Source organism: Homalodisca vitripennis, chromosome 1 (genome assembly GCF_021130785.1).
Source record: "Homalodisca vitripennis isolate AUS2020 chromosome 1, UT_GWSS_2.1, whole genome shotgun sequence".
NCBI classification, from domain to species: domain Eukaryota; kingdom Metazoa; phylum Arthropoda; class Insecta; order Hemiptera; family Cicadellidae; genus Homalodisca; species Homalodisca vitripennis.
In genome coordinates this window covers 137,358,359-137,383,765 of record NC_060207.1, presented here as the reverse complement: position 1 = coordinate 137,383,765, position 25,407 = coordinate 137,358,359, and the positions used below count along the sequence as shown (strand labels likewise).

At 32.9% G+C, this 25,407-nt stretch overlaps 1 protein-coding gene across 1 annotated transcript in view; it reads left to right on the top strand.

Annotated features, from left to right (window-relative positions):
* Positions 1 to 24,532, top strand: part of LOC124371906 (BTB/POZ domain-containing protein KCTD3) — a 30,852-nt gene extending 6,320 nt beyond the window's left edge. Inside the window, exons 2-8 of the mRNA XM_046830275.1 lie at positions 2,352 to 2,665; positions 5,111 to 5,416; positions 8,279 to 8,372; positions 13,764 to 13,960; positions 14,922 to 15,125; positions 19,969 to 20,085; positions 24,354 to 24,532. Of these exons, the coding sequence (XP_046686231.1) occupies positions 2,352 to 2,665; positions 5,111 to 5,416; positions 8,279 to 8,372; positions 13,764 to 13,960; positions 14,922 to 15,125; positions 19,969 to 20,085; positions 24,354 to 24,517 (1,396 nt within the window). The 3' untranslated portion in view covers positions 24,518 to 24,532. The remainder of the gene's footprint in view (positions 1 to 2,351; positions 2,666 to 5,110; positions 5,417 to 8,278; positions 8,373 to 13,763; positions 13,961 to 14,921; positions 15,126 to 19,968; positions 20,086 to 24,353) is intronic.
* Positions 24,533 to 25,407: the final 875 nt, after the last annotated feature.

Below are 25,407 nucleotides of genomic sequence, written 5' to 3'. Positions count from 1 at the left end.
GGAGTTTGAACTAGCATTTGTTTGTGAGATAGCTCTGTCTTGTGGGGGAGGATTAGTGAGGGTCTGTGTAACATTCAAGCTGTCTTTCTAGCAACACAATGTCTGGGGTACACAGCAGCTCCGGGGGGTAATGTGAGTATTATATCAATAGGAGGAGTTTGAACTAGCATTTGTTTGTGAGATAGCTCTGTCTTGTGGGGGAGGATTAGTGAGGGTCTGTGTAACATTCAAGCTGTCTTTCTAGCAACACAATGTCTGGGGTACACAGCAGCTCCGGGGGGTAATGTGAGTGTTGTATCAAAGCAGTGCAGTAGGGTATAATTGTATTCCGTGTATTTATTCTCTGTTACAAATATGGTAAAGCACTCATGTTTATGTGACAATACCTTGATTTACAATTTGTTAGCTGTTAGCAATTCAGATGAAGATAACTAAGTAATTCTGAACTTTGTTAAACTGTACTTTTTTAATAATTTAGTTGTGTATGTTCTTAAAAAGTAATAGACTAAACATGAAAATTATGTCGGAAAACTATTGTTAGTGTTGCAGAGCGAAAAGAATGTTCAAATTCCATCATTGTTATACAGGAAACAGTCAAATCAATCCTGTGCTTGATAGTGAGTCTAACGCATTATTGATAGATAAAATTGTATTTCTTACCTTATTGGAATAGCACCAAAAATCCCACTAAAGCCCATACTGATGGCCAGGGACATTTGTAATCAGTATTTCTTGTGCTAAATGAATCAATGTGATCTGAATAAAGGGAAATTACCAATCACAAATTCCCCTGACCATTAGAGTGGGTTACGATGGGGCCTTAAAAGGAAATCATCCATCGAGATAGTATCTAAACATAAAGCTCAGATCACATGAGCACCTTAACAGGCAACCTTCAGGTTGGAAAAGATATTTGAAGTGGCATGGCACGTGGTCTACAATTGCTTTTTGATATTTAGTTTTCATGTTTTTATTACTTTCTAATTGAAGTTGAATGGCTTAAAATTACCTATTTAGAAAAATTATTAGCAATGATGGCGAAGAAGTAATCTCAATCGCAGTATAATAAGCAGCTAACAAATCGATCAAATTATCAATCTTTTGATTATCTAAAGTACTAAATAGAACAACCGAAATGTACAACTCCATAATCGGTGCTTACAATCATTATTAAATACTGTAGGTATTTCTCAATTTTAGAAACTAATTGTTACTTATTTTCATAATTACGTCAAGAAAATCAGATTGTAAATATCTATAACTTGTATGTTTTAGTATTTGGTAAGTTAGGTAATAACTAAACCTACCAAATAATAATAATAATAATTGTATTGTTTTGGTGGCCGATTAGTGTACTGTAGCCATAATGTACAAGCCATTAAGGATAATTTTCAGGACAGAGTATAGACCTATTCGGAGAAAACTGAACTTAGGATAATGAAATTTAGGAATTAAATTACATTTATTTTACAGGGCTTGAGATCCAAGCTTGCTGTGTAACTTTGGGTGAGAAAAGTTATTAGTTCTTAATTCTTGCATCATTTGCATCTAAAACCCACTATTTCGAAGGAGGCTGACAGACTAGACTGGTGGGTTTTGAGTGTGTTCACCCCAAAAGCAAGAGGGTTCAGGGGTTCATTCCTAAAAATTATTGATTTTTACGTGATTTAATTAAGTTAATACTACAATAGAAGAATATATAGTTTTACATTTCCAAAATAATATACACAAACAGTAATATCAAATACATTTAAACTTTATTGTGTACATTACAGCACTTCAATCTTATATATTAGTCAACCACTTTTGTTAATGCACTTTCTTTATCTGTGATTGAACTTTCTTCAGCAAAGTTTTATGACAAAGTGATTCACCACCTTGTTTCTCAAAATATTGAATAAGACCCTCAATGTGCTCTTGTGATGAATCATGGCTGTCTTGCTTTTGCTCCAGATCTTTCTCAGAACTTATTTCCCTCAGAAATGACAATTACCTTAGATGATTTACCCTAACAGGATTACTTCTTCCTCGTTATACAGATGTTGGCATTTAAGTGTTAAACATCAAAAGTTTAGGCCAGTGCTACTGCATAGAATTACAGTTTATTCTTCTAATATATCATCCATTTTCAATAAGTTAATGTATTTAGGAAATGTATTAAATCGCTTTCTGAGATACTTTTTAAGTAATAAAATCTATTTTAGTTTATTCTATAAAAAGTTTTAATGTGAAATTTGTCATTGTGGATGTCACAGATAATCTGCAAGGTGGATAATTCATCTGTAAATAATCAAGAGTGTCTGTATTGATCGTCTGTAATTTATGGCATTGTTAAATTTTTGTTTTTATAGGTTTTCAACATCAAGGCAGACGTTGATGTGGATTCCGGACTCGTTCTTCACCGCACTGTTAAGTGGTCGAATATCATCGCTGAAAGATGAGAATGGTGCAATATTTATAGACAGAGATCCCAAGCTGTTTGCAACAATTTTAAACTACCTGCGAACCAGGGATATCGATCTGCGACATTGTGACATAAAGACTTTGAGGCATGAGGCTGAATATTATGGTATCACACCACTTGTGAAACGCCTTGTACTTTGTGAAGATCTCAACCAGTCGTCCTGTGGGGATGTCCTCTTTTACGGCTACCTTCCTCCTCCAAGTAAGTGAAAACGATGTTGTCATACCCTTTAATCGAGGAAGTGATAAATTCAGTTCTCTCTATAGTATAATTTCAACAAAATTATACAAACTTGCAAACAATTATTCATTTTTATCTAATAAGTCTATTATGTAAGAAAGTTAAATTTGTTAACTCATTGGCCTACTAGTATTTCCAGCCTCTCAACTCCACAGTAAATCCAATTAATTTGGCCCAAAATGGAGAATTTTACTTAAACTTCCATTACTCTAGTTGTACTGTTTAGATTTTAATAAAACTTGGGATATTTAATGAAAGCATCCTAAACTATATTTTTCACAACAAAAAATTAAAAAGTTAATGTTAATTTTTTTAATTTTGTTAATTTGTGTTAATTTTATGTTAATTACAAAATAAACACTTTTGATTTTTTACTGACAATTATTTATTATTACAATGTTTTTAAGTATACAAATATTGTTGACTTAAAAATAGTAAGTTAATGTTAATTTTGGTTAATTTTAAGTGAATTTAAAAATAAAAATCTTTTATAAAAAAGCCTAAAAACACAATATTTTTAGGTTCGTTTGGCTCGTCATTCCATATTGGAAAATTCCATAATCCAGTTACACCAGAAGCCACATTGCTAATAACGTCTTCAACATTCTGTAAATGTAAATCATTCATAGGATCATCGGCATTGTTTAGGCCTACGTCCATCTCTTCAAAATCAATATCTGAGAGGGCATTGTCAGACTCACCGTCGCTGAATTCTTCATCACCATCAATCCTCCACTCTTCTTCCACATGATTAGAACCGATTTCACCATCAGATTCACTTAAAATAAATCGCTGAATTCTTCATCACCATCAATATCAGATTCGCTTAAAATAAATCGCTGAATTCTTCATCACCATCAATCCTCCACTCTTCTTCCACATGATTAGAACCGATTTCACCATCAGATTCACTTAAAATAAATCCGTCATTGTCAATATAACGATCAATTTCACTACTACGTAAAGCTCCATGTCGCGCCATTGTACACACGCTTAGTTTGTTTACTCGAGTCAGCTGTTTACTTGTTCCGATCGACTGTTTCTGTTCCCCTTCCCCAACTTGCAGTGTTGCCAAGCTGTAAAGTTAAATTATTCAATTCCCATTATTGCATAGAACACAGAAACGAAGTTAGGACTGAATGGTGCTGACATCTTGTGAGAAATAGGCGAACTACTTGGTGGCGAGATGGTTTCGTCAAAGTATTTTACCGTGCATAGCGCTAGCGGCGAGATGGTCTCGTCAAAGTAGGCTAATGGGTTAATTTCCACCCTATAGAATAGAATATATTTTATTGCGTTGACAATATATATTACATTGTATTGCAATAGTCAATAATACCAATTTTTTACGGTATTTATCTTAAAAACTAAATCCATTCACTCGACTTTCCATACAGTTGCACGCAGGCACACATTCATACACATACAAAATTCATAATTCGTGGGATCAACCCCCAGGATTGCAACACCGCCGTGAATATCAATCCCAAGTGTGCTCCATGAACTCGCCAACTGAGTAAAAAGCACAAGACACCAGGTAGTGTTTTAATTGGGTTTTAAATTTTTTTGGATTTGTTTCTAAATTTAGTGTTTCAGGGAGATTGTTAATGAATTTGATCCCAGCTTGAGAAGGGAGGCGTTCAAATGCTGCTGTTCTATGCTGTCGGGCTCGAAAGCGCCCCCAAGCTCTTGTCTCGTATTTGTGTATATCACTGCCCTGCATCAATATACACTGAAATCGACAGTAAAATGAAGTCTCTAAAATATACAAGCTGGGTAGAGTTAGCAAGTTGAGCTCCCTGAAGGCACTTCGACGTGACTCTCTGTTGTTCAATTTTGTGTTGATTCGAACAGCTTTTTTTCTGTTCGAATCATCGCAAAATTGAACAACCCTTACAAGACTTTTCTAAAACCTGCCTACTCCTGGCAGCATTAGCTACACAACATACCATAACTCGAATGATTCAGCCACCTAGCTATTGTTAATTATCATTTTTTAAGGTTCTGTTTTAAAACAGTAAAAAAATAACTAAAATGATAGGTACACTTATTTCATTACTCTTATTTTTTAGTTGTTGGAATTACAAAAAACAAAAACAAATCCCATAATTAAGCCAGGTCTACAAAGGCAACCAAACTATGGATCTTTTAGCTTGATATTTTGCACTTATTATACAATAAAAAAATATTTATATTTAGACTAGTATAATTTTTATTGACAAAAGCAGTGATAGTTCAACTATGTACAATGAATACAATATAAACCAAGGCATTCTAAGCACCAGTAAATATTTTTTTTTTATCAGAAATTGTAGATGTTAACCATTGAGCACTGTGAGTTTTGAAACTGAGATCTCTCCTTAACTATTTTGTCTCACAGCTTCTTTCTGTTTACTCCCTCCTAAGGCATTCCAATCCAAGAACCAGTGCTGGGTGCAGCAGTTGTGGATGAAGCCATCAGTCGGCCTGTGCGAGAAAGCCCAGCGTACCTACCAGGTGCCCATACGCATGCACGTGGGCACGCACACTCACGCAATTCCTCACTAGATATGAGGGTTGGCAGTCGGAGCTCCTCTGATGTGCGGAATATACCTGGCCGGGCTTGCCATTCTCGTGCTGCCTCACTTGACCTACGCCACACCCGCAACTCTTCAGCAGATCTCAACAAGCTTATCAGGAACGACCTTGGTCTCGTATTCGGTGGCAATCAAGGTAAGAAGAATGGTATTAAAATCCCTTTGTTTTCCTCCAGAGAAAAATTTGGATTTTGGCTCAACCATAAAACCAAAATTGAAGAGGAAAAGGCATTTAAGAGTTCTCTTTCTTTTAAAGTCATATAACTCTCCTGCCATTTTAATTTTTGGGTATTGTAAAAATAGTTCCTGTGAAAGTTTATTTAAAGCTCTGATGCCCTGTAATGTAATGTAATGAAATTGTACTATGTTGTCCATATGTTGCTTTTACCATGCTGGATAAAAACTCACTGGATCTTAAACTTCAATAACAGTTGGGTTCAACACTTGTTCCACTTATCTTTAGTGTCTGGATTCTGCTGAAATAAAACCAATCAGTACAACCTGATCAGCATAGAACCAACCACAAGTGGGAGGACCTCAGTTCCTCAATCTACAGTATTAAGAGTTTTGGTTTTCTTTATAATTACTTAACTCTCAACTAAAAGTCTGTTCTGATGGATCCTCAGTGAATAGCATATACCATCAGTGTTATACCTGTCATCGGTGAATATATGCATATATATATATAGCAGTAACTGATTAACTGGTGACACAAATGTAACTGATTTGGAAGATGTTCCTATTTTTTTAATCTAATAAAAAGCAAAATATATCGTCAATTAATTCCTCTTTATCAGATTATTTGCAGCTACATGTAGTTGATGTGTGCAATGAGTAAAAAGTAAGATGTGTACACTCATATTTATATGTATGGTGATGTTATCGCCCTGTTCAACCAATTATGTCAAATGCTTTCTGGTTCCTATAGATTTTCTTTAGTTTCTTGCTTTTGCAGTCCATTCCAACCATATAAATGTAGTCGGCAAAGTAGTTGTAGGTGCAACTTCTGCAGTGGTTGAACCATTACCAGTATTTTTTATTATGTTACTAGCTGTTACCCGCGGCTTCATTGCAATCTTAGAACCAAAGTCCTTATATTACTTAGTAAAAGCAATTATGATGTAGTATGATGGGAGTCCTATAAAAATTTTAAAACATAAGTAGGCATACATCAGGTAGATATTATTTAAGTTCATGATAAATAGTATCAGAGTTTAACTTAATTATTATACCATGTTTGGCACGTGTAGGAGCATTTCTTGTTCTAATTAATTATATACATAACATCACAGCTGAATCTGCCTTGTCGTCCTGATCAAGAAAACACAAATCTCAGATCACACAGGTCTTGGAAACTTACTTCGGTCAAAAAGCGTATATTTCCAGTTCTTGTCATATATTTCAGGTCTAAGATATTTCCAGTACTATAGTAGAGTTTGCCTTGTTGTTCTGACGAAGAAGAAATATATATATATATATATATATATATATACTTACGTAGGACCGAAATGCCTACTTCGGTTAAATAGTGCCTACTTAAGACGATTGAAATTCACTTACCTACTATGTCACAGTTTAGCTTGCCACATTGCCTCGATCAAATTTTATATACGTTCGATTATCTAGTTCTCTGAAATCTACTTTGGTCAAAATCGTGTTGACACAGTTGAGTTTACCTTGTCCTGATGAAGAAAATACGCACATAAGTAGGACTGAAAAGCCTGTTACGACCTAGGGGAGAGTCCTACTTACTATGTACTTTCGGTATAAGAGGGAAATTCTTATTAAGGTTTTGCAACTTTCCAAAATAATCGTTATTAAAGTTTTGCGTTACACTTGTTTTTTTGGACTGTAGCCAGGGAAAGAATGAATCGTTGAGGCATGTTAGTATTCATTTCTCTGTTTTTCCATTAGCCATTGTTAAAATGTAATATCATAATGTCAAGGAAGCCCGCCAGTTTAAAGTAACTTATGTGAAAACATTCATAACTTTGTTCATTAAGGTTAGTTTTATAACAGTATTTAATGCATTAGATGATTTTAATTCGTTACTGGCGCAATCTGGAGTAAAATTTATATATTAATGTTTTATTTACTATCTGCATTACACTACCGATCAAGCACTGTTTACTTATTATTGATCAAATTCAAATGTAAACAGATGTTTCAGAAAGTTTGTCGAACTATATCTGTCAACAGCTGTCAAAATACGTTTCATTCTTATCATAACATTGGAATGTAAACAAACTAATTTCTTAATTTGAATTCGACTTTATTTGTTTAAATGAATGTGTTATGGGTGGTAAAAAGCACTCTAAATGTTAATTAAGACCAAAAGCTATACCTGTTCCAAATTTCAGCACAATCCGTACAGCAGTTTCAGTGTGATTCGAGGACATACATCCAAATATCCAAACATTCAAACTTTCACATTTATAATATTAGTGGGATTGTAAATAATAGACCAACTGCTATATTTCAATATGTGGTTTTAGTCTTAGTGATTTTGTTAAATTTGTATGTTTCAATATTATAATTAATGTCAATTTGATTGTATACTATAATCCAATTACATTTAATATTAAAAACAGGGATATGTTATGAAATTAGGTTGACGTTTATATCAATTCCTGTTAATTTAAATGAAATAATACTTAATCAACTCATTTCAGTTTCAAAGACTTGAGGATAGGAAACAGGATTTTTCTGGACATTTGCCATCGTTCAGTGAAACAAGAAATCAGTAACACTACGTTTCGAGATCTGCAATCTGATCTCTTCTTCAGGTGCTTCTTTCTTCAACCTGAAGAAGAGGTCAGATTGCAGATCTCGAAACATAGTGTTACTGATTTCTTGTTTCACTGAACAATGGCAAATGTCCGGAAAAATCCTGTTTCCTTCACAATCCTTCCATCGTCAAAAATAACATTCAAACAAAGGACTTGAGGATAGGTCTATTTAGTTGGATTAACTGATATATTTGTTTTTCAATTTGCAGTTTCAAATTGGGCAGATCCATTGAGGGTACAGATAATTAAGGCTCATCATCACTGGATCGCAGTTGCCTATGCACATTTTGTAGTATGTTACAGGTAAGAACAGTGTTGTCACACATTAGTTTATGTCTAATTTTTGTGATATTACAGTATTGCATGGTGGTGAGTTGAGTAAAGACATTACTGTAGAGATGTGTGGATTATGAAGCAGCTAATGCACAAGCACGACTGGGATTATAATATTCTCACCACTTTCAACAATAAATTAGGGGTTTATTAGCAAAGATAAAATGTGTTCATTTAATCCCTTAAGTTGTACAAGGCACCAATGTCTAAATTGTCACACTTTGAAAAATAAATGGGTATGATGGAAATAACGAGATAAAAGAGGAACACTAGTTCGCTGCTGACCGCACATCTGAGGCTCCACTTTTAACACAGGCTAAATTTTAAAACTGCATTACAAATAGGGAAATTTAAAAAAATCCATAATTGTTTCACTTCAAAAATTTAGATTGTATTATCTCAATACCAATAAATTGTTAAAATACGATTATCTGTCAGTACTAATTGTTTATAATATTCATGTTCAGTATAGATTGTCGCATAAGAAACTTTATATTCAACATAAATTATAAACAATTAATAGTAAAAAATAATATTTTTAACAATTAGCATCGAGACACTAAAATGATTAAACATTTCTGCGATATACAGACATTTATGGTTTTGAGATGTATTTGTTGTAGTTCAGAATTAGGTTAATTAACCCTTTTAGGACCAACTAACGATATATCGTTAGTTTGTCTTTTAGGCTAAAACTACCAACTAACGATTTATCAGTAGTTTGGTTTTATGGGTATAAGAAAATAATTAATAACTTTGATTCAACCAAATTTTGACTCCACATCTATTGATAGTTTCTACATTCACAATCGTCTTTGAATTTAGTAAAATTTTAATCCACGGAGGAGTGGGAAATGATAAATTGCGCAGTTGGTAGCGCTAGCTCTCAGCCGCGACCAACACGCGATCGCCAGCGCCAGCTGACTGATGCGGCCTGCCGAGTTAGTTTATGTTTTGTTCATTGTGTTTAGACGATTATCGTGCTTCAAAATGACTAAAAGACAAGATGAAGAGATCCAGAACTGCCTGTGTCAAATGTAATAAAGGCTTACATGGAGTGTGCCTCACCAAACATGTTTGTTAGACTTGTCAGCAGTTCTGTAACATTTCTTCTGTGTGCAAAATAATGTATTTTTAGTTTTTTAGTATGAGTAAGTTTTAGAATAGTTCTCATGAACTTTCAAACTTAATAAGACCATGAAATAACTGAGTTAGAGACAAAATATTGTTTCATTACTGCTTAATTGGCCTGTTCTCTGTCGTTAAGTTATCTTTTTCTGCTTCTATCTATTTTCTAATTTTTACCATTATTATTATTTTCTCAGCCATTTATTGAAGAAAAGTATTGAAATAAGTTGCAATCTCCTAAGCAATAACTTGTAAATACATGTATCTATATGTGTGGACTGTTCTATTTTTTTTAGAGTACACAAAATTCCTGTAAACCAAAAAAAAAATTTTTTTCAAAAAACTTTTTATTTATAGGTGTTAACAAACCTTTTTTTGATTTGCACAAAGTAAAACCTATTTTCTTATTGTTAGTCACTCCATGCAGAAAAAATTGTTGAAAAAATTATTGAAATATCTCCACTACTTTAGAATATACAATTTTTTCCCCAAACCCTTACACTTTTTAAAAATACAAGGTGGTCTTTTAGGCATAGAAAATCTGAAAACGCGCGGTCCTAAAAGGGTTAACTTTACCATGTTGTGCCATGTGAGGTTATTCAAGTATTATTGTTACGGTGTATTGCCCAACAACGTTGGTGATGCCATATGACGAAGTTCCAAATGTGATGTTGATTCTAATGTGGTGTTGATTTAAATGGATGTCCGACATATGTTAAGATTAAGGTATTAAATTTTGTTATATGACGTGGATTCCAGTTCAAAGTGAGATTATGTTAACCGCAATGTACGTGCTCATTGCATATTTTGAAAAACCAATGTCGCTGAGTTTACCTTGATGTTATTTAATATCACCAATAGATTTTAAATTTCTTGAATGATTATCATAATTAAAGAACTTGAGATTCCAGTTCTGACTTATCTATTACTTTATTAATTATTTTAGTCTTTCATGTAATAATCACCTAGCTGTTTGTGATACACAACTTCGGCGTACCAATCTTGCTGCGAACTATTTGAAATGTAAATTTCAACTTTTGATCTGTTACACGTTCTTAATTATAATCAGTTTTAAACTTTTTACCCATGTTGTAAATAAAGCTTCTAAAGTCTGGCGGGTAGCAGCTAACTAGCGTTTCAAATTGTTTTAACATTTGTAATAAATTCGAGCTATAGTAATGGTCCACTTATTTTGAACTAGCTATTTCATAATATTTACTGTACTCATAATAAATCAAAATAACTCTTAATTAAATTTTTGCCACAAATTTAATTCAATTTTTCCATAGGAAATTTATTTGTTGCCTAAGAGTGGGAGGTAATCTACTACAAATTGCAATTATCCAACAGTTTGATTATCTCAACCTAATAAATCATTTTTATCATTTTTATTGACAAAACATTTTAAAAGATGCTTTATTTTATTCAGTTCGCCATTTTACTGAAATCTCAGAAACTATTCAACTAAAATAAATGTCATGCAATTTTCTATAGACAATCATATAAAGTAGTAAATACTCACAAATATACAGTTTTGGTTTTCTCAAACTTCAAGGTTCCAACCCATCCATTGGCCTTTTAAACTTAGGCATTCCAATGATTCAAGATTGGTTCCATTGATGATTGACACTCATATCTCAAGAATGTTTGGGATACATCATATTATGTCTATGACACTCGTAATTATACTGCTGGGAATGGATATGAACCTGAGAGGAAAAGTAAATAATGTTTACAGTAGTTTTTTAATTTTTTACGATAGACATAGAAAACCCCCTTTTAATGTGTACCGCTTACCACCTAAAAGTTATTTATTTTAAGCTGTAGTACGTTTGTTTTAAATGTACAACATTTGTAAATGCTTAAAACATTAAATGGATTTGTTCATATTGCAATTTTTATTTTATTCTTCAAACCACTTACTTAATTCAGGGATGCTACAGGTCAGGGAAAAGTCAGGGGAAAAAAAAACAGGACTGGAAATCAGGGAAACGTCAGGGAATCCCGAGGTCTACAAGTCAGGGAAAAAGTCAGGGAATTTCGACGTTGGTCAGGAAAAATATAAAATCCCTTTACACAAATAAACTTACTGCCAGCCCCCTCGCGCCGAGTCCAAGCCTGCAGACGACGCAGCGCATGAAGCAGGCAGCCGAGGCGGCTCGGCTTGCCCGCCCGGCCGGTGCGACAGACTCGCCTATAGTAAATTTGGCTAAAGGACTGAAAGAGAAAATCTTACCTGTTAGGCTTGCCTTTTTTTATGTATGTTGCACAGCAATTGCAAAACCCCTTTCTTAAAGCTTATCAGTGTAAAGAACCAATTGATTCCCTTTCTGTACATGATCTCAGTGCACTAATTAAGGACCTTATGAGTCAGTTTATCAAAAGTGACATCCTTGACAAAGCAAAGTCAGTAACAGATGTAGATCTCAAAAATTCTGCCAACTTTTTGTAGCAGAGAAAAACGTGTAAAAGGTTGGAATAGGAATGCGGTAAGGGCTGAAATTAAGAAACTCAATCTTAGTACAGATGCAGTAAAGGAATTTAAGACAGATTTGGTAAAAAAAATATTCTTGGTCAAAATAATGTGATATGCCTTGTTACCAAAATCGTCCTATAAAGTATAACCTTACTAAGAATGTCACACATTTTGTGATCCTGCTTTTAATAGCTAGTCATTTAAGTGTTTCTAGAAACAGACTGGAAAAGTGTGTTCAAAATTTTCACTCTAAGAATTGGATATCCGGTCCAAGCAGCTGATAAGGTTGAGGGCGAGTTTTAGAACTCTTACAAATAAATCTGATGTAACTAACATTGGTGTAAGTCGTACCGCAGAAGTGACAGCGCATTGATCACTTCTGGAGGGGAAAGATGCCTTACTCCAACCTGTACTCCTTCATACAGAAAGTCCTAATATTGAGTCACAACAGGCATTTGTAGAGAGAGGTTTTTTTTTTCTGTAAACAAAGAATTAATAGTAGAAAATCATTACCACGCTCGCTCATTGCACAACGTAGAGTATATGATGGCATAAAAAAAAATCTTGTGGTGGAATTGATAATGTTGTTGTTGAACCAAAAATGATTCAGATGTTCAGGAGGGCTCGGGACAGAGTATGGTGAAAGTTCTAGAAGAACAAAAAAGGCAGAAAGCAGAGAAAGCATCCGAAGCCCCCCCCCCCTCTAGAAAGTGAAGCTATTTTGCAACAAATTGCAGATTTAAAGGCAAAGAGAGCAAAAGTGTTTCTTTCTGAGAAAACTAGTGAGATTACTAGTGTAGAATGACGAAATTACGTCTCTTATGTTCCAAACTTGGGTAGCAAATTGACAATGTTTGACAATAATTTTCATTTTTTATAGTTGTAAAAAAATCGTACTAACAGTTATGCAACTGTGAAAGGTGCTTTTAGTATGTTAAGTTATAAAAAGTTCCTGCAGTAAAGCAAATACATGCTTTGTACTTGATACCTGAACAATTTTTGTGATTTAAAAGTTGATGTTTAATTATGTACCTTCTTTAGCTCTGTAATTTCTATGGTGCTACTAATTACTTATGGTGCATGTGTTTCTAAAGTATTTTACTTCTGTGTTGTAAAAGATCATTTAAGTCAATCTTTTTGTACGTATTAAACTGTGTTCACTTTATTTTTAGCTTTTTTATATTTGCCACCCTGTTAGCCTCAACACTTGCTTTTTTTTCCACCCCATTAATTGCCAAAAACCCTGGGCTTGCGTCGAAAAAAGTCAGGGAAAAATGAAAAATTTGGTCTGAAAATCAGGGAAAAGTCAGGGAAATTGTCAATAATGGACTCCTGTAGCAACCCTGTAATTGTACAATAACATATTTTAATAAATTAGAGACTAAAAAGACTTATTGGTTAATATGTCTGCCACATAAGATTAATCAACTTTGCACTTTATTTTTCTTTAAAGTGTATAATTACAATTTTTTCCTAACAGTCACTATTGAATACATATCAAAGTCTCCTGTCGATTTTTGTGGATCAGGAGCAAAATCATATGAAGCTATGAGGTGATTAGCTGTGCTGTAAGTGGAATGCTATACTCTTGGTGTCCGAACTGTTTTCTCTATAAACTGTTATTTTCGTTGTTTTATACAGTTTATGTTATCGGTCTTATTTGGTTATTTCATAATTCTTTTAATACTTTAAATTTTATCAATTAATTATTATAAAATAATATCCTTCTTATGTCCTGTCATTGTTGGCTACCGCAGGTTGAAGGACTCAACAGGGTGGCAGCTTGTGTTTACATCACCACACATAGAAAGCTGTATAGAACGGGTAGCTGTGAATGCTAAGCTGGGTGGAGGTGCGGCACAGGGTGAGGCAGCGTCTAAGATGGTGGCTATTTCATATGCAAGTCATATCCGGCTCTGGGGCATCTCAGAGCATGGTTCACGCACAAACATCGGTAAGTTGGCTCATGGTTGAAACACCAAGACTGGTTTTAAACTACAAAATTATACATTTTGAGAAAATATTCCATTAGTAAACAAGGTTATTTTGGGGAACTAGCCAATTGGGGACTTATCTGAACATCCATTCTGTGAACATAAGTTTCTTCATAATGTGTTCACTCGTAAAGACTTAGATATGTTTCATGCCGAAACTTGACTTAATCCCTGGAATAAACACTCAGATAACCACAACATATCAGGGTATTTCTAGGTGTATAGTGGTAGACATAAAAACACAAAAGGAAGTTAGGTAGGTAGTGGAGTTTATTTACATTAAAAATAGCATTGTCTAAGAAAGATATACTTCACCAGAAAGCATTGTCCCTTGAATGGACCACAGATGTGTTGTCCTGAAGATTAAAGAGCAGAGAGTAGGCTTTACATGGTGATGTATATAGATCACCAGGTGTCAGATGTACGTACTGTTTTACTCCTTATTTGTTGACTTAGCGGTCAAGATCAGATAAGTGACTATGTTGGGGACACTAAAAATTTCTAACTTCTTGTGAAACTAAGTGTCTACCACCACCTACCTCTTGGAAGAAAATAACACAACTCGGTTGGTGAATGAGCCAAAACGGATGACAAGGAACTCTACCACATTACAGTGGATGAGGTGGCTTTTGTGCAGGAAGAATGGCGTTATCAATACTTCAGATATGCAGGATCACATTCACATCCAGATTTCGGATCATAAACTTGTATATTGTATACTGAAATATATCACGCACAGAGACCTTACTAAGTTTAATGTCTTCACCAGATAGCATAGGTTTTCCTAAATACGACCCTTAGATACTGCTGAATATATTACCTAAGGTTTTATTGACTACATTTTAAGGTTTTAGTTCATTTTTGAATTTCTAAATACTAGAATTTTGATCAGGCAGCTCAAAATCACGTATGATTTCCAAGGTACCTTCAATCTCAACGTGAGAGTGGAGTATTTGTTCTTCATCGGCAGCCAGTTGGTAGCACTGTCGCCTACTGGCAAGATTGGTGTGTGGCATGCTATGACCCAGCACTGGCAGATTCAGGATGTTGTCCCCATCTCTTCCTTTGATGTAGCTGGCTCCTTCCTGCTACTTGGCTGCAATAATGGTGCCATCTACTATATAGGTTAGTTACACTCAGTTTTCTCTGAATTACTAATACTTGTAGACATACTGTATTCCAACCTTCTAGGTATAAATTGTCTATTTAGTTCCATATTTAATACTGAATGATGAAAGATGATCTCCTGAGCATCTAAGGTAAAAGCTATGTTTACATTTTAGCTTTTTCAATTATTATAATTCATAAAAAATTAGAATAACATGTAATACTAAAGATCATATCAATGTTGAACGTAACAATTATATCTTTTTGACATTTTTAAATTTTCTTTAAAAAACAGTTTTGGTTGGCATTTCCTTGTCGTAAAAGTTGTAAGGCAGGTGTATCCAGCAATAATCAAGTACAATTTACTAAATACTTGAACAAACTATGGACTGAAAATAGATCCTTGTAGAACATTACAACTCAGGTTGACTTTTAGATATGAGTTAGGCTTATCTTACGAGAAATCAGTTTATTTATCTTCTGGCTTCTTTTAATCAGATTGTGTCCTAGTTGTAAATGACTTTTCACTTCTGCTAGTCAAAATATTTTTAAATAATGAAACAACTTATTAATTATGCTAAACATGAAAAATGCTTTTCAGTCTTTGGATATTTATAAGCCCCCGTACATAAAAGTCCATACAATTAGCCTAATATCCCATACACATTTTAAGACCTTAAAATTTTGCATGCATGTCGCAAAACAAAGTAATGCAAAATAGTCATTAAAAAGGAGTTTGTAATATTTTTTCATTACACAAATGAAAATCAAATACAACAATTTCAAAGTTAATTTTTAAAATATTAAATTCAGTTGAAATGTTATTATTGGAAAGCCTCCTTAATAGCCAATATTTTTAAAAATTGCTTGATTTATGGTAATTGATGTAATGCTTTTTAAATCAAATTTACCTCGCCAGTTTTAGCTAATTAACAAAGAAAAGAACCTTTGGCATTGAAAGTTGAGTGGTCAAATTGTTATGTTATCAGGTTGAATAGCCATTTAAGAATTACTGCTTACGTGCGAGAATTCCTATAATACATTAACCCTTGAAGTGCGGCATACATATAATACTCATGGACATGTCATATGTATGCCAATTGCTCTAATTATGGCATACATACATCCGTATTTTCTTATTTTAATTCAACCCATTGAGGAAACAATTAACCTAGCCTCTCTAGAACTGAATGTTTGATTTAATGTTGGCAAAAATGCATGGGTTTACTAAAATATTAACCCATTGCCGATCGTGAAAACGGCGCGCGCGCGCGGGCCTTAGAGTACGAATTAATCCGTATTACAACGCAGCACCCGCAGTGTTTGCATGCCTACCTGCCTGCTTAGCGCGCTCGCTAATTATACATGTTTTGTTTGTTTATGTTGTTATTTATGTTGTATAAACATTATACAGATCATATTAGACAAGTATATTATACTAGAAAAAATGTAAAAATACAGGTACGTAACATTTTTACTAACGTTTTTTGCGTGTTGTAGCTGCTTGATGTAGGACGGATCAAATGTTTTACACAATAAAAAAATGTTGTAATAAAACTGTCACTTCAAGAAACAACTAATCTAATATTTACAAAATATTTACACTGTATTGAGACTTTTGTCTTAGTAGTGGATTTTAGTGTGATAGCCCGCTCGTCACTGTCAACATTAGTATCCGCGTAAACGTGGACAAATACGCGTGATAGAACCGTCTCCATCCTCAATAACACTATCGACATCAATTTTATCACTTCCAATTTCTAATAATAGTCTATCTAATTCAGATGATCGTAAATTGTCACCCATTTTATTTACGTACACGCACACGAGGCAAAGGAAAATCGAACGCCACGACTGTACGCCTCAGACAAACTATTTGTCGCAAATAATAACGTTATTGACCGATAACGAGGGAAGTATTTGTGGACGAGTACCAGAGATAAGATAAAAAAGCCAGTCCAGGAAAACAGACAATAAATATCTCCGAGGCTTATAACACCGATAAGCGTTCAAAACAAATGAGTCATCCGTACCACGTCATCCGCGTGAGGGTCACGTCATTGTGCTTTTGGTCCACGCCTCGCTCCGCGTCACCCTCACGTCGTTGATCCGCAATGGTTTAATAGAATAAGTTTGGTTACAGATAAATTAGTAGAATTTTCAGGTTATTTTTGTCCATTTTTTGCTCTACAATAATATTTGTTGCCTCCTCTAATATTTTTTTTATTATTTATTTACACTTTTTAGTTAGAAAAACAAAATATCAAAAGTGACTGTTAGTATTCTATAACTCTTTTGTTTATCTGTTTCAATGATTTTTTTATTCAAAATAGCAAAATTACTTTACAAGGACAACCAATTTGGATTGGATTACTTAATTACAAACCTTAATAACAAAAGAACCAAAATTCATTTACCTAAGCATTTTTTCACTTTTTGATGATTTTATAAGATGATCCTGAATTATTTGTCTCGGAGATGAGATAAACTGTTTGTTACATTAAATTGTTATTATTAAAATGATAATTAAAATAAACTATTTATATTACATGCAATGACTATTCATTTACTTTTTATAGTTCACTTTTGTGTGAGTCTTTGAATATCTTTGTAATTTCATTATCACCGTCCAAGTATGTCTATTGTCTTGAAGTATGCAAATTTTCTTGTTCAAACAGGTACAAATGAACTATCTATGAACTAAAGACTCATTCAACAATTATAAATAGTTAAACACTAAACATTGAGAACATGATGTGCAGAACGTTGAAGTGACGAAAATTGAACACATGAGAAAATGTAAATAACAAAACAAGCTTTTAGTTGTGGTTCCAGTGTGCCAACATAACAAAACTAAACAGAATGATTGCTCATAAGGATTCAGGTTGGCAGATAACTGCCATTTAGCAGAAAAACAAACAATTATGTGATCATTAGCATCTAGAAAGAGTAGGAGTAAAGCTCGGGGAAGATTATTCAGCCCTGCACGCTGACAAGGAATAAAACTCGTGCAAGTTCCCCAATAGATTGATGTGTTTATTACAATACACAAAAGTGCAGGAATGCATGAAGGTAGACAAACATTTATGCAGTTATGAAAGTCAGGTAGCAAATTGGAATGCATGTCACTCGCAACAATAAATAAAAAACCAGTGTTGTTCTTTATGCGTTGTTTCATCTGGTGATACGTGTCATGGTATGTGGTCAAACGTACAATGTGACTGTCATTTGGCTACTACTAGTTATAGCTGTGCTTTTGTTAAAATATTTTTGTTATTATGTTCTAAGAGAAAGAGAATTAAACTTAACTTTGACAAAAAAAAATTAAAAATTCAAATGCATTCTAAATCTTCAGCACTTAAGGGTTAAGTAATGTAGAAGTATAAAATTGCATTTCATACATTTCTTAAGTACAAAAATAACTAATGCAACGTTCCAAGAACTCGTATCTGTTGCTTTTAAACAAAAATTAACAAAAAAACAGCATCCAACAGTTGACCACTTACATCACTTGGAAACTTAGATGTTGCATCATCTCATATTTTAACCTCAGGGTGATTTCTTTGTTTTTAATGACAGAAAATTTTTACATACAATTGTCATTGTTAACCCTTTTAATGCCGACGTGCGCCGCGAGCGCTCGTCACTGTTTATTCGAGAAATGCCGACGTGCGCCGCGAGCGCATGTCATTAGGTTTTACGAAAAATGCCGACGTGCGCTGGGGGCGCTCGTCCGGTTTTTTTGTTATATTGTAGTTTTAATTATTGACTAAATGCCACTAAACTTTGCATACTGTATCTAGACACTACTACTATTGATAAAAACTCAACATGTGATGACGTTATCAGCTGTTTTCAACCTCATTTACGTCCAATCATTCAATGAGCGTCTGGTTTCTGTGGTAATACGTTGTTGCTAGGTTATGTTTTAATGGGAATTATTCATGCTTTTCTTTTGTTTATTTCAGTTTGCTTATATTATTATTAGTTTTGTGATTATTGTAAATAGATTTGACCATGAGTAAAAGAGGGGGATTCATACTTTGTGCTTCGGCAAAACACAAGTGTTAAAAAAATTTTAAATTATGTACCCTATATTGTAAATAATTAATTTTAATTTTATGTAAACTACTTTCTTTATTATTTCAACAAACAATTTTATACATTGGGCTAAACAACACGTGTAAATAAAGTGATTTTGAATGAAACTGACCAAGTCTTACTGAATTTTACTGTAAAATGTGGACTTTACAAGGTTTTCAATAAAACGCTGTAACTTCACTATTTTTCAAGGCAAGTTCTCTTCAAATTAAGTGTGTGTGTTAACAATTAAATATAGTACAATTTCCAGTAACTACTTTTTAGTTAAGGCTAATAATAAAGGTACCTTTATATGTTCAAACTAATTTTTTTTTAAAGTTTTTGTTTTTTTTTTTATTTTTTGTTTTTTACAAATATAAATTATATAAATTTGTAAAAATTTTAATACTCATTTGTTTCAAACACTTCACATTATGACATAAAAAACAACACCTCAATGGATAATTTCCTTCAATAAATAAAAAAGTTATACATTTTTTTTAAATAGTTGTCAAATTATGGAAAAAGGGCCTGGCATTCTTCGCATGTACTTTTTGAAAACAGGTTGGCATTTTTCGAATGGTCACTGAAAAAATGTCTGGCATTAAAAGGGTTAAGTGAAATAAAAAAAAAAAAAAAAAAACAATCATTCCAAATACTGTATTCTTGAATTCTTTTAAAGAAGTGTCTTACAGGTAACACTTGCCAACAATATAGGCTATATACTGTTTTCTGTAACAAATAGCCTAAATTAATGTTATGTGTTGTTTTCAATGGAAAGACATGCAGAAGTTTCCACTCCGTATGAAGGACAATGACCTGCTTGTAACTGAGCTTTACAGGGACCCATCGCATGATCCTATCACAGCCATTTCTGTCTACCTCACGCCTAAAACAAGTGAGTTGTGATAATTTAAACATACAATAGAATCTTGTTTTTTAGTTCAGTATAATAATTACCACTATGTATATAACTAAAACTTAATGTAATAATTTCATTGGCAATGTTCAACTTTATTAAATATTTATTATACTCTTTCTTTTTGAATGCTGAACCTTAATTTTGCGTCATATAGAATAAAGAAATTTGTAGGAGATATTATGACATTTAAATCCTGTTTGTATACCTGTGTTCATATTTCTTCATAAAATTTGAAAGTGTAGTCCAAAAGGAGGAACCTGGGAGACAAAATATTAATATTTTAATTTTGTGAAAATATGACACTACATGAAAATTAAAGGAAATGTCTATTAATTTGAAGTTAAATATATTGTACTCCAAAGCAAAGGTAAGTCAAAGATACCTAAAACCAGATTTTCATTTTTCCAAACATGAAGTTGAATTGATTTCAAGTAAGGAAATGGTCCTAATACCATAGTGGCTTAACCCTTTCAGGGCCAGGACCAAATATGAGATGTTGCAAAATTTTTTCACATATCATATCCCCTTGTGACTAGTCAAAAGTGCCAGGCTAAAATTGGCGATTTTGCAGACTCTTAGATTAAAATTTATAACTTTTCATAAAAATTAGAGAATGACCTAAAAGTTGCACCAAATTACTCGTATAGATATATACTATCAACAAAAAATTATATAGATGTAGTTTTAAGTAATTTAAAATTTAAAAAAAAATAATGTTTTAATGGTTACATGAAAAAAATTTTATTTTTTTATTTTTTTTGTAAATAACTAAAAAAGGAAAAATAATTTTACTGTGGGAAGCTATGTTATTATATTGTACATTTAGAAAGGAACAACCATACCAAATTTTGTGTTATTTCTCTCATAAATAAATTTTTTATGACACATTTTGTATAAATACGCATAATTGTACTTCGCAACATTTTATAAATGATAAAGCAACTGACTCTTACACTGCAAGAAACTTAAAATAAATATTCACATTATGGATGTACCGGTAAACAGATGATTGTAGGATCCATAAACAGTTTCAATAAAGTTAAAAACACTATTTGCCAAGAAATATTTACACAATTTTATTTGAAATTTATTTACACTTTTTCTATTTACAAATATGCTACTTACAATTTCACTCGCGTGAGATCGCAAATTGTCAGTCATTGTAACTACTACACACAATAGCTAAGCAGGTAACTACTAACACTACTAATATTTACAACCACAAAATAAAATAATGAAGAAGAATCCAGCATACAATAGTATGATTACACTAAATCATAAAGAATTAACAACAATAGATCGAGGAGTCAGCTGATAATGTCACATGACAATTACGAAATAAAAATGCATAGACCTCAAAAATAAAAATGATATTCATATTAATTATCTACAAATATACGAGGGAATAAAAAAACATAAAACTTAAATCATTTGACGTCGTATTTATTTAAGAAAACGACGAATATCAAGGCGGCAATATATTGCTGCCCGGCACTTTTCGCGCATGCCACCAACGGCAATATATTGCCGCCTGGCACTTTTTAGATGCGATCCATGGCGGCAATATATTGCCGCCTGTCCCGGAAAGGGTTAAACATTACCAACACTGAAGAATAAACCATACATCTAAAAAAATATATAGACCTGAAATAAATGTAAAGAATGTTTTCCTGGTAGGGCAGGTCCTTTTACAGCTTGAATGACTAGATAAAAAAATTTTGTTCTCTAAAAATTATCTAAGTAAAATTATTTACCCTTTTAGTGCCAGAGATAAAAACATATCCATGTTGAAAAGTGCTGAGTTATTTTTTGTGAGACTGCGAAAAATGCCAGTGGGTTTTAGACGGAAACACAAGGTTTTAGAAAAGAATTTACCCAAAATTGATTTTTTATCATAAAAGCTCCATATTAATTCTTTTTAAAGGTAAATGAATTATGTATAAAAAAATATTATTCATTCAGTTTTTTATATATTTTTTTTAATTAAAAAATCACTTTAGACAGCAACATTTATATGGAAACAAAATAAAAATAAAGTTCGAGGTGTAATAACTGTTATAAAAAAACTTTATTTTGAAATTTCGATACTTTCATGATAAAAACAGCCCAAAATTATGTGTAATATCATAAAACAATTTGTAAAAAATAGTTATTTGCTAGAGATTTTTTTACTAAAATGCAAGGTTTCAGAAAAAAATTCACCTAAAATTTATATTTGATTATTTAAAGTTCCTTTTAATTTGTTTGAAAGGTAAATAAATTGAAAATATACAACAATAAGATGTTTATATAATTTTAAAATTAAAAACCACTTGAGACAGTGACTTTTCTACAGAAACAAAAACAAAAATTCAGTTAAAGGTAAAATAACTGTTATAAAACATTAATTTTTTAATTTTAATGCTTTTATGATAAAGATCATTTAAAAACACCCTAAAATTGTGTGTAATAACCTAATATTGTACAATAAACACAATTTATTATAAAAATTATTCATGTGCTAGAGGTTTGTTTTGCTAAAAACACACGAGTTTTTGAAAACATTCAGTTAAAAATTATTTTTAACCACAAAAAGCTTCTTTTAATTCTTCAATGTTTCAAAATTTCAATGCGAAGTCATGTATTCATGTGTAATATAACATTACTTACTAAAAAGAAACACCCAACTATCTATGAAATTCCAAACATAAACATAACCTTAATCTGACCATTTTCAAACAAACTACAACATGGACACTCGGACGTATAATGGGCACAAACATCTTCTAAAAGTTTTCTTATGTGACTGTCATCACTTTTTTATTAATTAGGACAAGAAGCTTATAAATTGCACTTAGTCCTGTAAGAACCTTTGCGCTGCTTCCGGAGTGTTAGGATATTCAGGATAGGTAAGGTTAGGGAGTAGGGGCCGCCTCCTATCGAGATCCATGAGGAAGAATTAGGGCACTACATCTCAAAGTCATGTCCCCCCCTGAAGAAGGGGAGGCCAGCTCTGAACCAGCCTCTCCAGTCAAAATAGGCAGGGGGTGGCATACTCTTGGTGAGGTTAGCAAGAACCTGAGGTTAGGGAACAAACCACCAACTCCAACAGTCATCTCCCACAGTAGACTAGACCTATCAAATTGGCCATGAACCCCAGAATCTCGACATATGCGGTTAGTGATGTGCCGCTCCTGGACATCCATAAGGTTGCCCAGATTGAAGTGACACATCGGTTTTTGCTGTGCCCAGTGGTGGGTTCAAATGGAAGGTATAAACCAGCCAGAAGTGATCCCTGCTGGGGTATCTAATTTAGCTTATACACATTTTAAATTAATAAAAACGCACAATTATATAACATAAAAAAGGCTCCGCTACTTGTCACGACACCGTAATCATGATCCAACTGAGACAGTGTTGTATTTTAGTTGGAAAAGGACAGTTTTCCCGTGCTTAGTCCTAAAAGGACCTTTGCGCCCCCCCTTACTTAAATTTGTGTTTTCAAAGTCTGAGGCTTTTGCTGGAGCTGATAATTACTGATTGGTGGAATATATTTTTTAGCTCGTTGTTTATAAAATCTATTTAGAAACATATAGTAACAAAATACCGTGATCGCATTTCGCTAGCGACATAATTTGATAGAGCACAGCATTTCCTGCAAATACAACTGGTTACGATAAATCGTCACCATTGCACTCGTCGTAAGGGTTAAATACAGTATTACAGTTGTTGGGAATTTGAAGAAAGGTTTTCAGTGGCCATCTTGATCTGCTCACACAATTCTCAGCCATTATAATGTACATCTGCTCACACAACAATTCTCAGCCATTATAATGTAACTAACCTCGCATTGTATATCTTGAATAACACTGCCACTAATTATTGTACTTATTATTTGGGTGGAGGGGTATGTATGGTATATGTAGGGTGGGCAGTGTAAATGTTAAATATTATTGGCAACCAGCATTAAACAAAATTGTAAGCTATAGGCAGAAATTGTATTCATAAAATATTTTGGAAAGATTCACCTATACACTAAATGTAAAAAAGTTGATTTGTAAAAATTTATTGTTTGGCCTTACGCACTTTTGTTACATTTTTATCAGCTTCTTAGGCACATTAATTTATCTTGGTAATTTACAGCTCACTTTAAGTTCAGCTTTAGCACTAAAATTCCACATACTCTAGTTTTAATTACAGATTTATTTATTATTAAATAATTGTTGTCACATCTGTTCTGTTGATTATCGCTTTGTTTTGTGCAGGATGCTCTAATCTTGTGCTATGGCTCCTGACACAATCGTATGTCTTCTTTCTTGGAAAATTTTTCTCATGTCCGAGTGTTCTTATTGAAGGTATTTTTACAACCTCTCCGTTTTGTTCAATAAAGCTGAAATTAAATTCACAAATGAACTGGTTGTCTTTATAACTATAAACTACCATGCTGCACATATTATGGTAATGTTTACAGAAACTAAGTAATTAGCTACTGAAGGTTATAAAAAACAATAATGAGTTCAAAAAAAATATACTAAGGTCTTCTGTTTTAAACATTTTTATCATTTTCCTGTTTTTAAACTAACAAATTAAAAATTGATCATTGTTACCTTAATGTAGACTTATGCATAGTTCAGACTCATATGATAATTTTGTTCTTAAAATATTAAAATTATAACACTTTGACAAACAGTTCTTGGAAAACGTTTTTTTTCTGCTTATGACTCAATGCATTCCTTTATTTTTCTTTTAGTTTTTTATACTATTTGACACAATTTAAATAACTGCTTCATATATTGTACATATTAGGGCACTTGTTCTTTCCACTTGTAATTAATTAGCATTAGAAAACTAAAAAATAAGTTGTTTTAAAAGCTGCTTGTTAAATTGACTAGCAGTTTGTAATTAACAATGTATCATTCATGTAAATAACCAAAAAGTGTCTTATTTTTATTTATTGTGATGAAATGTCCCATTTTTTAGAAAATTATTAATCTAAGATCAGCTTGCAAATATTATATAATTGTTGGGTATTTTTCATAAAAATTTGCCTATTGCAATCACGTTCATGACCGAGAGATTTTTTGGATTTTCTGCGATTATGACCCCCAAAATCTAAAACCACAATAATCCAAATATTTAAATAATTTATACATATGTCTGTGTATGTGCTTATGCAATATAACTTGAGCTTGTGTACACGATAAATGTTGTAATTTAAAAATATATAAACTTAACTTGGCACAAAAGCAGTACTTGCACCACATAGCTCGGAAGTGGTCGGTCTTAAACCGAATGTTTCGGTCTTAAAATGTTTCAAGA